General features: G+C 40.1%; 1 protein-coding gene across 2 annotated transcripts in view; it reads right to left on the bottom strand.

The window, feature by feature from the left end:
* The window catches only part of DTNBP1 (dystrobrevin binding protein 1), a 73075-nt gene that overhangs the window by 2352 nt on the left and 52993 nt on the right, over window positions 1-17730 (bottom strand). For both annotated transcript variants that reach the window (XM_083826852.1, XM_083826853.1), the window contains 2 exons: window positions 5542-5697; window positions 3467-3610 (listed from right to left, as the gene is read on the bottom strand). In XM_083826852.1, coding sequence (XP_083682978.1) covers window positions 3467-3610; window positions 5542-5697 — 300 coding nt within the window. The remainder of the gene's footprint in view (window positions 1-3466; window positions 3611-5541; window positions 5698-17730) is intronic.

Raw genomic sequence — 17730 nt, 5'->3', positions numbered from 1 at the left:
GGCCCAAAACTGAACACAGTACTCGAGGTGCGGCCTCACCAGAGCTGATTACAGGGGGACAATCACTTCCCTAGCCCTGCTGGCCACACTGCTTCTTATACAAGCCAGGATGCTGTTGGCCTTCTTGGCCACCTGAGCACACTGCTGGCTCATATTCAGCCAACTATCAACCAGTACTCCCAGGTCCTTCTCGGCCAGGCAGCTTTCCAGCCACTCATCTCCCAGCCTGTAGCTCTGCTTGGGGTTGTTGCGCCCCAGGTGCAGGACCCGGCACTTGGCCTTGTTGAACTTCATACAGTTGACCTCAGCCCATAGGTCCAGCCCATCCAGATCCTCCTGCAGAGCCTAACTTCCCTCGAGCAGATCGACACACGCACCTAACTTGGTGTCGTCTGCAAACTTACTGAGGGTGCTCTTGATCCCCTCATCCAGATCATTGATAAAGGTATTAAAGAGGACCGGCCCCAGCACTGAGCCCTGGGGGACTCCACTAGTAGCCGGCCTCCAACTGGATTTGGCTCCATTCACCACAACTCTTTGGGCCCGGCTACCCAGCCAGTTTCTAACTCAACAAAGCGTACGCCAGTCCAAGCCAAGAGCAGCCAGTTTCTTGAGGAGAATGCTGTGGGAAATGGTGTCAAAAACCTTACTGAAGTCAAGGTAGATCACATCCACAGCCTTTCCCTCATCCACTAAGCGTGTTACTTCGTCATAGAAGGAGATCAGGTTTGTCAAGCAGGACCTGCCCTTCATAAACCCATGCTGACTGGGCCTGATCGCAGGCTTGCCCTGCAAGTGCCGCATGATGACACTCCAGATAATCTGCACCATGAGCTTCCCTGGCACTGAGGTCAAACTAACAGGCCTATAGTTTCCCAGGTCTACCTTCCGGCCCTTCTTGTAGATGGGTGTCACGTTTGCTAGCCGCCAGTCGACTGGGACCTCCCCTGATAGCCAGAACTGCCAATAAATGATGGAAAGCGGCTCGGCCAGCTCCTCCGCCAGTTCGCTCAGTACCCTCGGGTGGATCCCATCCGGCCCCATTGACTTGCGTACATCTAAGCGCTGTTAAAAACAAGTTTCAAGACAGTCCAGGTAGAAATGAGCTGATGACAACACCTTAGCCCTGCCTAAGGCTGGTTGCAGAGCAGTTCACACTGCATTGCCCTATAAGTGCTCCTCACAGTCTTACCAAGTAACTCGGAGTCTATTTTTAATGAGAAAACCACCGTGACAGCATCTGGAGGCAACAGAAGCTGCTTCTACTAGAGGTAAGGTACACAAGGTGTAGCTTGGGCACACTTCTTGCCCCAGTTGTCTGCAATCTTAAATTCTGGACTTAAACTCGGGCAGCAAATAGCCCTGCAGGTGACACTGCCTTAGCCTCTCTGGGACCCAGGAACTCCGGGGGGAAATGTCTCCTCAGCAGGTCTCGAGTTCAAACAGGACCCGGCACAACATGCACCACTGATGGCTGACCAGCATGTCTGGACTGACTGTGTCCAGGATGCCTGGCACGTCTACTAAGTCGCTTCCTCAGGTAACACAAATTGATACTGAGCTCAAGTGACACTAGACAGATGTTTCCAAAGACACCTGTCTTTATGTTGTGCACACCTGCATGCATTAGATTAGCCGACACAACACACCCAGGAGTGTTCTGGAGTGGCAGAGATGAGTCAATTTTTCAGTACAGCTTACTAGCTAAAATGAAATGTAGCAAAACCAATGCCCATAAACTGGCACCGTTTATAGCTAAACAAATTTGAAAACATTTTAATATCTCGAGCTTATTTTCATTTTTACCAGTTACATAACTTACCTGCTTTTTGTGGTGCTCAGTAAAATAGTGAAATCTTTCCCTGACCAACCCACCTCTCCACTGCCAGCACAATCAACAACAAAGCAAAGAGTTATCTAATTTTTCTGAGAATGAAGACTGCTGTGCATCTGACTTGATACTAGGACACAAGGTCCTCAGAGCAAGTAAAACATCCCTTCTAATTTAGAGTGAAATGAATTGTCTGGAGCCATGAAAGTAAGATTCCACTGAGTAGTAACAACTGTGCAAGTCTTGCTGCAAGCCCATCCCACCTCTGTGTTTAATATAAAGTGCTAGAACATTATAGCACTAGTGCATTATATTACAGTGTGTATGTGTGTGTATATAATAAATATATATACACTGCAATACTTGCATTACATTACAAAATGAATACAGTTATTTCAAAGGCTAATAAATTTTAAATCTATTTAGGCAAAAACCAACCACATTTAGTAGATTCTGCTAATCCAGTTACACTGTTTGTTGTTAAGACGTGAGGCCTCTTGATCCAACATCTGCCAAAACCAGCCTAGGGAAAACATTCCTGGTTTCTGTAATTACTTGCATGCTCAAACAGTGATTAACTTTACTAATAACACGAACTGGATGTTCATCGAAAACCAGCCATCTAAATTTAGTTTTTGCAGTAAAACAAAAACCTTTAGTTATCACATGCCTCGACCACTTTCCATAAGCTTTTCACGTTCACAGCAGGTAATAATAAGGAGGAAGAAAATTACCACAGGATATTCTTAACAGTTTTCTTTTACTTATCCCAAAATATAGGGTAGGATTTAGAGTGCACTGTTCCTTCACTGTAAGTACTTTTATAGAAATATTTCAACTTGTATTTTCAAAAGAAATCTAAGTACATTTAAAGGAGCTTCTTCATCTTCCCCAGGAAAACTCATTTTGGCTCTTTTATTTTAGTACTAAAATAAGTTTTTAATTGGGAAAACACGTTTCCCTAGTGGATAAAGCATCCAGAATTACTAATGCCTTGCTGTAAGCAGACTCCTCCATCATGCTGCAACTTACCAAAACCTACATCTGGTTTTGTTCATCAGAACACATAAAACAAATTTTGGATTACTCTTTAATCCAATGTAACTAATATCAATAGCAGTAAGAAGGCTACTTGAAAGAGCTGCAGTATCAGAATCACTCTTTAGAAGCTTCCAGAACTGTTTTATACATATGCACTGCTGCGTTCTATCAAGTTTCTGAATATATCTCACTGAAGATCTTGCATTAGACAACTGGTCCAAATATACTTGAAAATACCAAATTCTGAATCTATTTTTCAGAAAGCAGTCTTGAAAATAAAAACCTAACTACCACAAATGTTCTGTTGATGTTTGGTTTGTTAGAATGACCTCTATCAACTTATATCAAGAAAAATGCACCAGAAAACTTTATGTAACACATAACCTATCCATATATGAGATGAAGTTTTAGTAACCAGACAGAGTCCAGAAGCAAGCTCTCTCGTATCGCAACTTAAGATGAACATTCTGAAAACCACTAGTGAAAAATATTAAATCTACGTAATGGTTTATGAGGTAACTTCATTTCATATTAGAGCAATTCTGGTGATTTATCACTCTGTTTCTAAGCACACTGTCATTACTAGTATCATACCCAGCATGGGAGAAAGCATATTATTGTCCTCGCCTCCTGAGTTTAAAAAGACATCAAGTGCTTCTTGGTCAGACATGTCCATTAGGTCCATCTGTTCCAGCATGTCCACATTCACTTCCATGGAAGACATACTGCCAATTGGTTCTGTAGTAAAAATAGTGCAATGAGCAGACTGACAATCAGCTACACAACGTTATTACCTATAAAGGCTTTAATAGCTGCTATAATTGTATGCATTAGTAATAATTAAACCAGATATGGAAGGAGCACACACACATCAGATTGCTCAGCAGCAATCTCAGCCCAAATCCAAAAACTCTCTGTGCCATCTTTGTTGTGAAACTAATGTCCATTAAAGCTTTTGAAAAAATAAACATTTTTAGCAACAATGTTTACAGCAATAGCAGCAGAAATACGATAAGGTGAGGCTCAGGGACAAACACTGAAATTTTCCATTTTGCAGCACTCCCCTCAACTAAAAGTCTTTTCAGAGAAAAAAAAAAAAAACAACACACATTTAAACACACAATCACTAAGTGTCAATAAACAAGGGGTATGGAAACTAGAAATAAGAATTAATAGCGAGCAGTCATTCTTCCTCATTCAATCAATCAGTACAACAAGTGACAGCAGTACACAAAGCCTAGGCTGATGCCCAATGTCTTCTCCCAGCATGGGGACTTCACAGCATTAATTATTCAAGCAAACTATTTATTGTTGTCAGTATAAAACTGACAAATCACAAGGGAATTAAATACCTGGGTGAGCATCTTGTTCCTTGAATAATAAAGCACACAAACACAGACCAAGCATGTTTGGGGGTTCTCAAGATTTAAGTCCAATTGCTCCATGTGTAATATCAAATATAATTAACAGTTTAATGGTTTATACAAGTTTAACAATTACACTATGAAAAGCCTTCATATTGAACCGACATAAAATTGTGTCACTTGATGTTTTTTTTCTTCCATACATACCATAGTTTCACATGTACTGTGGGATCAAATTTTTCATAGAAACAATTTATTTCATATGTATGGGTTCTGCATTATACTACAAAGCTGAAATTCAGAAAGGTATGTATCCATCTCTCTCAAACAGAGTAATGCATCCACTAGCAGCAGTGACAATGCTGATTTTTAGCGTGAGTGGGTTATATATACACACGCACACACACACACTCATCAGAAACTAGGAGATGCAAACTCAATTCATTCCTAGACCAAAGGAATTTAAAACTTATATATCCCACTTCTCAGAAGACTGTCCAAGCAACCAATATAGAGCATTCTGCAGATTAGTATTTATAGCACTTGTGTAGAGAAATCAAAATCTTGGATTGTATTCCCAGTTCCAGCATTGCAAATGACAGCAGACCTGGTCTCAGAGCAGGGACAAAATCTCTACATTTTCCCTGCTACACGAATGACGTTATCTCCTGCTTTCTTTCTGGTCCTACAAACCTTTTGGGCCAACAGATGGATACCTCCCCCACAGAAGTGTCTGCAGTCTATGGCATTCTTGTGCTTTAACTCGCAGGGAGATGCCAGACTTGACTCATAATAAGGAGAGAGCTTAATCTATATTTCTCATGTCCAAATCACATACTCTGCATATTACACAGACAACGTAAGAAGCTACCATCTGGGAACTGTTTTGAAAGACAACACTGACATTTGTCTACACCTTTAAAAAATTTCAGAGGCGTGTTCTGCCAGGTGATGATCCCAGGCTTTGGAACTTGAGTGCACAGAAGTGATCACCTCTATCCACGTTTTCAAAGATATGGATGCTCTCATGAGCTGCAAAGAGTGCTGTTCCGGATGTACCTCAGAGCTTTGCATTTCCTCAGACAACAAGCAGAGAGTCTGATTGATTTTCTAAGGTGTCTAATTCCCCTGGGACCCGAAGGTTGCTTTAAGAGCTTATCTAAATTTTCAGTTCCACCAAGGAAGAATGTAGACATCGCAATGCTTCAGCTATAAGCAATTAAACCCATTGCTGGCTGTGACCCTTAAACAACATTCTCTAAGTTGTGAGTTTGTGGATGATACATAAAGTATTTTAAAACTTGCCTCGCCTCTCTGCTATCTGCAAGTATCCTGTAGAGAGGTATTGTTCCATGTCCTGTTGAAAGGCTTCTTCAAAGAATTTCTGACGTTCCTTTAGCTTCATCTGCTGGGTGTGCTCCATATCCAGAACCTTCTGTGCATGTTCAGCATCCAGCTCAGCTGAGCATAAAACAAAAAAAAACAAACAAAATAAATAAATCATGTGTATCCCCCTGCCTCTCAAAATTTGAAAGCTACAGCTAAGTTCAATAGTGACAGACTGTTGTTACAGACTGTTAACACAGGCTGTTATAAAAAGGAGACTTCTGTGCTTTGCAACTATATTTTAAAACTGACAGGCTAAGAATACTATATCAGGCAGCATAATCTTAACATTAAAGTGATATGACTATTTATCCTGAGGCAAGATGCAGATTTCTTGAACTGCATAAACTATAACGCCTGAAAGCACTATCAATCAATAACCAGGATTTCAGAATCAGTTAATGATGCTGCTGCTGCTATTGTACATACCTAACACATACAAAATTAATAATTTGATTGTTTCAGCACATTTTCATCACAATCCATTACTAATACAACGGGAAAGATATATATGTGTATATGTATGTATGCATATAGGTGCGAACGTAGAGATTCACATATATACGTGTGTGTATGCACGTATCTGTGTGAGATGTTCCGGTTTTGTCTGCCTCCAGATAGACTGGGAAAATATCTTGAAGAATATCTTGGATGTAGTGCAGGTGCATATCCAGAGAAGCTGCAGAGGCAGCCTGACTCGACATGAGGTAGGTAAACAGTACTGTTTTCAACGACAACAGCACGCAGTCATCAATAGCAATATATAGGGTCTTTTTTGTACACAGCAGTGAAGGACGGGCCAGATGATGATGATACTGACACCAAACAAGCAGAAGTAACTGCCATGAAATACTAAGACAGTACCAAACAGAAAAGGCCAGCTTGCATAACATGTTCAGACAAGTGACAGCCAAATTTGCTTCTACATATCTAACGCTGGGTCTCTAGTAGTTCCTTATTTCTACAGAGAAACAAGTATTCAGGTGTGTATCAATAGAAGATCTTCTTCCAGCCGTTTGGCTCTATGGGAGTCACTGGGCAGACGATGTACAAAGAAATGAATTGTCATGTTCAGTGAAGAATAACATCTTCTAGGATAAGATCTTAGCTGTTGAAGTACTAACTGTAGCCAGACTACTACCAGAATATGCTTTAGCAAAAATGCTTTTGGGAGAAATATACAAATGGGAAGTGTTCCTCTCAAAGTTCTCTGTCCATTTGTCCAAACTGGTCTCACGAGCTCTCTGCTTACAATAAAAAAAAGAAACGGCTAGCAGAGCGGCTGATAGAAAGGGTGGGGGTGGCAAGAAGAGCTGCTGCTCTGGGCTGTTCTACCCATTAGGGAACGCTCCAACAAATACTGCTGGGTAAAAAATTCCAAGCTTTCACACATCAGACAGACACAGCTAGAATATGGCATCCATACAGATAAATGCTGAAAGAGCATAACATTTTCTAGGATAAGCATCATGTCAATCTTCCAGGGAAAATGCTGTATTAATGATATTTTAAAATAAGGAATTAATTAAAAGCATTTACCATAATGGAGAGTACTATCAAAATTGAAACTATGTTTTATTAAACCAGGCAAAAATATTAAGAGAGCAGTAATTCATTCTGTAGCCTGCATCAAGGTCACAGTCCACACAGAGAAGCAACCAAGCTATGATCGTTGCCAAGAGGAGCTATAAAACTGGACTGACAAACCAAACATCCATTAAGCCGTCAATAAATAAGCTGAAATCTTTTTCTTAAAGCAAATTTCAGAAGTAAAAGATCAGTGCGTTATAACGAAAGCACTTTCTTTTAAGTCAACACATCTTTATTATCAATTACACAGCTGTGTACAAGGACTCTGTATTCCCTGGAGCAAGCCCTTTACTACAGTCCTGAATGATAAGCAATTATTTACAGCATTCTGGATGGGGCAGAAATGCTACTCAATTGTAATAATAAAAGCCAGCAGCTCTCACTGACAACAGAAATTCCCTATCTTCTAATATATTCTGACAGTTTTGCACTCTATATTGGCAGTTCAGGATATTTTAAACCCCAAAATAGAGACAGTCTCCAAGAAACATATGCGACCGATATAACTTTCCTAGCTCTGAATTATCTTGTTTGTTTTTTGCTTTTTTTCTTTTGCCTCAGATGTTCTGTTAACTATTGCAACTATCACTGGCCACAGCTAAATGCTAACAGTTAGTTGCCTGCTGTACTGGCATGCTCCAAAAAACCTCAGCATACGCTAGCTGAAGAGCTCCCCTAGGCTTGCTCTCCAAAGTCAGCCGTAGAGGGTTAACATCGGGAACCTCGCTGCACGATTTCACACTCTGCCAGGTAGAATAAAAGCTGCTGCTTGGCTAGGCAAAAACAAACTGCCACACCTGGGGTTTCTGTTTGTTGTCAGAAATGTTAAGGATGGCTGCAGCAACAGAAAACAGGTGCTTATATATATATATTTTTTTCCCCCACAAAGCTATTCAGAACTACGTTTCCCATAATCCAAGAGTAATTTTTATGCGTTTATAAAATACTGAATAGACCCAGCAAGTCTATTAAGTGCCAGAGCTCTGAGGAAGACAACATCATCCATCATCCATACACCCTCATGCTGCTCCTGTCCACATGTGAATTCTTACAGACATTGCTGAGACCTGACACGCTTAAAATATTATCACATTTTTCCTTTCACCGTATAGTTGTACCTTTGAGTTAGTAGCTGCATCATTTCTGAAACACGCTGCTGTGTGCACAGGAAAAAAAGGCAGACTACAGCAAAAATGCTCACTTGCAACTCGATGCTGACTTACAGGAGTTGCCATGATAACCCATGTACAAGGCAACTTCAGTTCTGCGCCAGCTATGACCTCTGGGAGAGTGGAACTAAAAAGAGGCAAAATAGTTCTTAAAAACAAAAGCAGGCAGCTGGGTCTGCCACTGAAGCAGCCCCCAGCCCAAAGAAGCGCACACAGCCTCACTGAGGTGCCACAGCGCCCTCACTTCCTCTAGTGAGGGGAAGATTTACCTGGCAGATTTGGGGAACACTCTATTTTCCCCCCAACACCTCAGCAGGAGAAAAAGCCACAGTCACCGCTGCTCTCGCCCCTGTAGATCCGGCCTCTGCTGGTTAATGGGCCCAGGAAAGCCGTGCCAGCTAATTCCCGTCATTAAAAGGACTGCTCTCTGCTCTTAAAGGCCAAAGGAAAAAAACAGTGCTGGGAGTGTAATTGATTCTCCCTGTAGGTGTCATCCCATTCCCCTCCCAGCAGCCCTTTCTCTACAAAAACCTCACCATATAGCTGTGCAAATAGGCCAAACACTTACAAGTCAAGACAACATTGATGTTTTCGCATCTTAATTTACCTTTCTGACATCCTCTTCATTCAGGAGGCAGGCTAGCCAGACACTGTACTCCTGTTACAAGGTTATTTTATTAAAGCCGTGACCTTAAAATAGATTATTTCTTAATGACTTCATAAAACATTTTATTTACAAAAAAAGACTATTTCTGGGGAAAAAAAGACAACAAAAAACAACTGTATCTTAAGATTGTACCTTTAAGTTTGACCTAGAGACTAGAAGAATCCAAACTCCAGAGGAGCGAGTCCCAATTGCCTATAACCACATGCCCCAGGTGAAACGGGCACTGTTTTCTGACACCCTTCACGTGCCTGACTGACACATGCTACACATTAGAACTTCTGCTGCCGTAGCTAAGGCTTTTCTCAAGCAACCAGATAAAGGACTGTTTTATTCTTTAATCTAAGACATCATGCACTGAACATGAGATGTTGGAGTTTAGGATCCTGAGGGGAGAGAGGAGGTAAGACAGCAAGCTTGCTACCCTGGACTTCGGAAGAACAGACTTCAGCCTCCTCAGGGATCTCCTTGGTGCCAGGGGACAAAGCCCTGGAGGGAAGAGGGGCCCAAGAAAGCTAGTTAATATTCAAAGATCACCTCCTCCAAACTCAGGAGCAATGCATCCCAGCAAAGAGGAAGTCAGGCAAAAACACCCTGCATGGATGAACAAGGAGCTGCTGGCCAAACTCAGGCAGAAAAAGGAGGCCTACAGAGGGTGGAAGAAAGGGCAGGTGGCCTGGGAGGAATAGAGAGAAATCGTCAGAGCAGCCAGGGATCAGGTTAGGAAAGCCAAAAAGCCTTTTTAGAATTAAACTTGGCCAGGAATGTCAAGGGCAAGAAGAAAGGCTTCTATAGGTACGTCAGTGATAAAAGGAAGACCAGGGAAATTGTGCGCCCTGTCCAGAAGGAAACAGGAGACCTGGCTACCTGAGATATGGAGAAGGCTGAGGTACTCAGTGACTTTTTTTGCCTCAGTCTTCACTGGCAAGCCCTCTAGCCACACCACCCAACTCGCAGAAGGCAGGGGCAGGGACTGGGAGAATGGAGAACTGCCCAGTGTAGGAGGAGATCAGGTTCAAGACCATCTAAGGAACCTAAAGGTGCAGAGCTGGTGGTGTTCAACCTGGCGAAGAGGAGGCTCCAGGCAGACCTTATAGTGGCCTTCCAGTACCTAAAGGGGGCCTACAGGAAAGCTGGGGAGGGACTCTTTGTCAGGGAGTGCAGTGATAAGACAAGGGGAAATGGCTTTAAACTGAAAGAAGGTAGATTTAGATTAGATATAAGGAAGAAATTCTTTACTCAGAGTGGGTGAGGCACTGGCACAGGCTGCCCAGAGAAGCTGTGGATGCCCCATCCCTGGAGGTGCTCAAGGCCAGGCTGGATGGGGCCTTGGGCAGCCTGCTCTGGTGGGAGGTGTCCCTGCCCATGGCAGGGGGTTGGAACTGGGTGATCCCTTCCAGCCCAAACCATTCTCTGATTTTCCAGTTATATAAAACATGTTTCCTGAATAAGTATGGCTACAAATAAACCAAATTAGAAGAACGACTACAAAAAAGCAGCAATTGGAAACACTGTTTTGAGATTGCTAACACATCCCCTAGACCTGACGTGAAAGATGTCAAGCTGTCCAAACAGATGGCTTTTGGTGCTTTTATACTGTTATCCAATCAGTTTACTTCCCCTCAATTAACATACTACATTATAGTTCTCATGTGAACTGGAATCGATAAATGTATCTATTCTAAAGAGGGAAAGATATGGAATAATACAAAAACTGGAACTTAAGCTAAGCGCCCTTTTTTCCACCTCTGCAGTTCATCTGCTTTTTTGTTAGCTCATTCAACCTTAAAATAAATACATAATAATACAAAATAAATACATAATAATGCATACATAAAATGCATGCAAGTACTTTTCTTAGGGAGTTTTGCTGTCAGTAAACATATCAAAGTTTCAAGTAGCTCTTCACTGAACTCACTCCAGGTTTTTGATGTTTCTCCAGTACTGGGTAGGGACGTGTGGGCAAAACTGGACACAGCATCTGGACGCAGTCAGAGCATTGAGCAGGGGAGGATAATCCCTTACCTTGCTCTCCTGGCCGTGCTCCTGCTCCTACAGCCCAGGATGCTGTGGCCTCCCCTGATGCCAGGTGTGCTGCTGGCTGATGCCCAGGGGGCTGCCCAGTGCACCCCAGGGCCTTTCTGCAGAGCTGCTCCCCACCCTGTCAATCCCCAGCTTCTCTCACTGCCGGTGCTTCTCCTGCCCAGCTGCAGGGCTTTGCTTTTGTACCTCTTGAACATCTGGAGGCTCCTGTCAGCCTGATCCTCCAGCCTCCCTCAGGCCCTCTGGGTGCCCTCCATCACCTCCTCCAGGAAAGAACAGTGCTCTGGTCATTACCAGCATCCCGGTGGAGTATGGTCCATTAACTGCCACCCCCTAAGCCAGCCAGCCAAACAGTTATTTACCCCTCTTACTGCCCATCCATCCAGTCTGTAACTTCACAATTTGCCTACAAGAATACTGTGTGAGACTGTCAAGACTTGTATACTCCCACCATTAGGAAGTTGGCTGTTCATGGAACAGCTGAAAACCTTCAAACATCGGAATGATGAAAACATAAAAACAGACAACAGATGACAGACAAATAACTTTTCAAGTACACTACAACTGGGTAATATAGGCTTACATCTGCCTCATTATTTAACCTCTTAAGTACAGTATAAAAACAAGACAAGATGCTGGAGAGTGCCTCAAATAATACAGGTTTTCTCAAAAATGTTCAAGTTATTCCTGATGGAATTTAGAAAACACTTTGCTAATATGAGGAAGGAAGTTCACTCTATACTTTGCTGAGAAGCAGTGGGGAAACTGAAAAAAAAAAAAAGGATATAGGTACAAAAAGTCTTTCTGATCCAAGTATGAAAGAAAACAAAATAAGAGAAGACTAAAAGATGTAATTGTTTTAAAACAATTCAACAGTTTATTTGCAAAGTAAAAAATTTCTCTTTCAAGTGCACATTCAAATAACTGCAAACCAAAAATTAAGTCCTGACTGACTTCCTACTGAAGTCAGGTTTTTGCTAGAGTGCAGTGACACAGGATTTTGCTTCAGTCAGTGAAGTCTCCAAAATGTCATCTCTACTGGAAAAATACACACAGTTCCAAACGAGATTTATTCTCTTGAAATCCTTTCATAAAGAAATATTCTACTAAAATCAAGATTACTAAAAGAAAATTTGTTAAAAGACGAGCCATTAAAAATGATTGCATTCCTTGAGAATTTTTAACTAGTGTTTTTATAGATTGCATCGGAATACAGAAATGCTACTTAGCCCAGAAATAATCCAGTCAAGAGGGGAAGCAGAGCTTTCACCAGTGCAGAGAAATTATTATTTAAGTTACCCATTAAGCAGTTTCCGTAAGTTGGCTTACCTTGAAAGCTCCTTCTAAATAAACAAATTGCTTACTTGAGATCCTTCAAAAATACAGAGTAAGCCTCAATAAATATCAGAACAAACTACTGAAAATAACTGCATGCATATGTCAAGATTCCAGTTATTAAAACAGCACCTGGAGGAAAAAGCAGCTTCCGACCAACACAACAGGAAACACAACTTGGGAAAAGGTTTCGATGTAACTCCAAACCTTATCTGGCTACTGGGAAATCATTATAATTAAGAGATACTAAAAATACGCCCTACCAAACAGCACAAATCGGGTTCTAAAAATGTAACTACATCTAGGATTAAAAAATTTTTAAAAAGAAAAAAATCACACAAACTTTATAACCATATGTTTCACATGGTGTGAAAAGAATATTAGAGCTTGACAGTATTAGGATTGTGCAGGTCAGCTAAGCAAAAGGTTATCACATTTACATTTATTTTACTTTCACATTTTTCCTAGCTCTCTCCTACTTTGTAAAGCCTTGAAAGCATGAGGTGACCTTTCTGATGCAGACCCGGGGCTTGCTTACTGCAGATAAGGATACACCTGAGCTAGGGAGAGACTGCACCCAGTTAACAAAGGTTTGGGTTTTTTTTTTTTTTTTAACCAGTTAATACGACCCACACAGTCAACTCAGGGGTTCAGTCAAGTCTACAGCATCAACAGTTAAAGATGCCTGCCTTATATATCAAAGCATAAATCCTGCCTTGCCCAACTCTACTTTTTGCAATAAAAAAAACAAAACATCCTACAAGGAAACAGCACGCATACAGCACATCATATCCTTTGAATTGCTTTCACCTTTCTCTATTTTCTGCAAGTTAATAAATACACCAGGTTGAGGACTCCTCTGTAAAGTGGTGTACAGCAGCATAACAGACTATTGCCTTAGAACCTGATTTACCGTCATTCAGAAACTGTAAGAATCCTTTTGGACATTTTACTTTTCATAACAATATCCTGAAACCTGAGTGTATTTGCCTACTTCTCAATTAAGTAACTAACTTAAGAGCAGACCAATTTTCATATCTGAAAATGTCATAGTCACTAATAATTTTAGAATTTTTAAAATTGGTTTTAACTACAGGCAAAGTCATCATGGACATACGGTGCTACAGCACATTGCTTTTTTGGATATCCATGCTTTCTTTGGTATTTTTCTGCCTTTGGATGTTCAAGCACAAGTCTCACAAAGGGTGGGAAAGTTACAGCAAAAGCTTTAGGTAGGGCAAATTCTCTCCTCCAGGCTCACGCTTGACTTTCTTTTGGCTAACAAATCTACAATCCAGCATTTTTCAGTTTCGTAGCCCAACTTCATTTATGGTCCCAAGCACACTAAGTGACAGCATCTGTCTTTCTAGAAGCCAGTATTTAGCAACATGATTTCTGTGGGATGCAAGTCCCAAGAACCCTCCTCAACTTGCACCAGGACAGGCTCTGGTAGGAAGAGGGTCTTCCAAGTTCCCCGTTCATCCTTTAGTCAGATTTCTACCAAGTGAAAGAGAAGAAAAGGTGACAAGGGAAGGAGAACATTGAACAGAATCTCCCTAGTATAAGAAGCAATTCCAAAATAAATAAACTGGAAAGCATCTGAGCTCATGTGCTTCTTTCCCGCCTCCCTATAAATCGACTATTTATGATACTGTAAGAACAACAATTGTCAGTAAACTGCCAAGTATTTGTTTTCAGTATAAATTATCTTGACACGTATCTTCAGTATGTATAGGTTTATTTCTGAAGACAACCTGACTTTAAAATCTAGCCACACATTACAGAAAAATCCCACTTGTACAGAAATTGTACTTTCAAATAGTTCAAATGACTCAGCACTAGCCTGCTGTCATGAACACTTATTTATTGGATACACTCACAAATTACTGTTTCTTTTGTCTCACCTGAAAATACCCATTCTAAAATGGAAAAACTAATCAATAGTAAATCTAAAACCAAAGCACTTAAAATAGAAACCACAGAACTGCAATATTCTATTCGGGTTTGTGAAAGTCCATGAAACTGTCCCAGCTGAGATTAATAATATTCCATCATCCAAGTACAAATTGATCTATTGAACAGTTCAATTACTATTTTCCATTCCAGAAAGGTAACCATCTCCGCTTTGGAACTGTAAAGGTCTAAAAGATAGGCAAATAGTTTCTGCTACTACAAGAGTAGTGCTAATCTTAACATTTGCGCATCCCTGAGATATTTGCCTCTAGATCAAATTATATGCATGCATAGACACATAAATAAAGTATGAGAAACTGTTTTGCTGTCTCTACACATTATGCACATGCTGAAAATATGGGCTCCACAACATGGCAAATCAGCTGGCAGGTATCAGCTTTTATTTGTCCTTAAGAATAACACCAAGTCCCAGACTCCTGTTTTGGTGAAACTCTTTTCCACCCAAACTACAACCATCCTCAGAAATATAGACTAGCATGAAAACGCCATTTGGTGCTCAACTAAATCTTGCCCCAGAAAACTGAAGGTGAACACATTTTTGTGCTATTGCCTATTAACTAGAACAAAACGAGAGTTTCACTCCATATTGTATTTTCAGAATAACTAGTTTTTATGATCTGAACATGAAGTTTACACCTCCCTCTCCAGGGGGAGGTGTAGAGCCTGCCAAAGAATCTACATGCTTCAGGGCCAAAAGGAATGAGCTGTGGATTCACAGCCTCAATATGTTTCAGTCTAATCTGATCTACTTTACACCAGATAACATTATCTTATTTCTTTCTAGGCTTTTCTGGACAGAAAACAAACAAACAAAAACCCACCAAAACAATAGAAGAAAATGTATTTACATTGCAAAGAATCCAATGCTTACGGAAAGTTTGAAGCTTTTGTGTTTTTCTATTTTCCCTGTACACAGACCAGATTTGTTGAACTAATTGCTCTGATGAGGCTGTCTGATGGACAGATACAGCCCTCAATACCCTCAGATTCTTTGTTAAAGCTCTCAGGACAAACCCTCAAACTCCATTCTGAAGTAATTTCCAGGTAGAAGGGAACACACTGAAGGAACCCTTCCCAGGCAGCAGCTTTATCTCTTCTGTTTTTAGAAGACAACTGGAGACACTTCACTGACCTTAACTTTTGAAATTCAAAATCCAGTTTTCAATGGACATAGTCAGCTATGTCTTCATACAAGCCTGGAAACTGAAAAGTGTCCTACTATTCATCAGCACTAGCACAGACTGCTCACTTTGGTTGACAGCGACACATTTGAGACTACTCAGGGCTATTGCTTTTGGTTTTTTTAAGGCACACTTCAAAAGAAATGTTAAATTAACATAAGCAATGTCTGCTTAATCAGAAACAGAAAAGACAAAAAACTTTCACAAAAAAATACACAACCATTGGAAAGAGAAATTGTTTCCTCATCTCTTCCACATGATATGGAATTCAATATGCATTATGCAAACTATATTTCATAACAAATCTGCTCTACAAATGTGTGGCAAGTAACCATGATGAAATGTCTACGTCCATCAGAACTCTGGAAACATTTTTTTTCAATAGTGAAGGAGATGATTTGGTATACTCAAGTTATAGTCAATGTATTTGATGCTGGAAATCATTTTAAACCATCAGTCTGCTTTCATCTGAAGCCATCATAAAAGTAGAGTTCTGAAAGCACAGAGCCTGGGAGTACGACTGCAGTCAATCAGCTGTATAACATATTACTCACTCATCAGCAGTGATTTTAGTGTTAAGAACACTATGGCCTTGCTCTAAAACATAAGTGGGGCTGTCACTTTAATGGAGCCTAAATTCCACATTTTCAACAAACGACAAATACATCCCTTATTTCAACAAAAAACAGCCAATAAAACCACTCTATTCCTCAATTCCAGTTTGTTTATGTGTCAAAATTTCATATGCAGTAATTTTTTTTTAAAGACCATCCTAAGCCAATCATTTTATCAGTAGCAGACAGAATACTTCAAGCATTTATTTTTTCTCGATGACTTAGTCTATTTTCTCTTTTTCTGTCAAAGCAATTTCTCCAACACAGGAAAAAAAAACCTGCTACTCATTTATACTGCTACCGCTATTCTCTTAGAAGTCAAGAAGGAAAAGGACCATTAGATTACAAATCCAGTCCAGTTCAAAACTGTTCAGTGAACGTCCCAAAATGTATCACACTGGAGAATACCTTTAGAGATCCTAGTGGTGACCAAACTCTTGTGTTTTGATGCAGTTAGCAAAAGGAGACCATTCATGCTAACAAACTAGTATCTAGGATCATTTCAACAGGTTCTACAAAGTAGTTTGAGAGGGCAATAATTTGCTGACAGCTATTGGAAATGCTTTACCAGTTGAGGAATTTTAAAATGCCCACTGTCCTGAGTTCATTATACATGGACTATCAGTTTTGACAGGCCAGCTTATTGGTTTTTTAAAAAAGCTCTATTAATTTTCAAATACAAAACAAAGATGTCATCATTCTTATTAAAACTGAACACATAATGGTGCTATATGCTAGTAAAATTAATTTGCAACATTAGCAATGCCATGTCTTTTCCAGACTTTATGTAATCTTTACAAGAGCATTATTCAAACTACTTTACATTATTCTCTAAAGCTTACAAAACTGTTGTTCAGGTAATGTGTTGCTGTTAAATTTAGCCAAATGGACAAAAACAACTTTACGGGCACAAGAGAAGGAGGAGAACCCAAACAAAAACTGTACTAATTTCAATTCTTAAGAAACAATGTGGCTGAACATAAAGCAGTATTTTCAGAATATGTGACTATTTTCATGGTTAAAATTTCTCATTTTCTACTAAGGAAAGGTATTATGTAACAAGACATAGAGCATCATATGATAAGGGCAGAAATATCCACTAGCGTGCTTTTTCCACTGAAATTTTTTATTTTTGAAAAACAGAATGGCTTGAGTGAAAAACAGTTTAGTTAACTCTTAATCACAATCACGCCCTAAAGCAATTTTCAGTATGTCAGTTCTAACAAAAGGATATTGAACTTCAAAATTTTAAGCTTTTTTCCATGTGTCTAGTTTTGACATATTAGAAACCATGCCACTTGCTTCTTCATTTTATTTTGTACAGAATAAAAAATGTTCCATATCTCAGAAATAAAAGATATAAAGAAAATAAATAAATAAAAGAAATAAAAGATTTAACAAAAAAAGAAACCCAGACAAAATTTCCAGCTTGCAAAATCCTAGCTGTCTTTGAACAGCTCAGTTGCAAGAATAAATTCTTCTGATGATCTTGAAAAAACATATTTTTTAAGATAAGCATTTTTGGAGAAGAAAAAAGA

Source organism: Anser anser (genome assembly GCF_964211835.1).
Source record: "Anser anser genome assembly, chromosome: 2".
In the NCBI taxonomy this organism is placed as follows: Eukaryota; Metazoa; Chordata; class Aves; order Anseriformes; family Anatidae; genus Anser; species Anser anser.
This window is presented reverse-complemented; position numbering and strand designations above follow the sequence as displayed.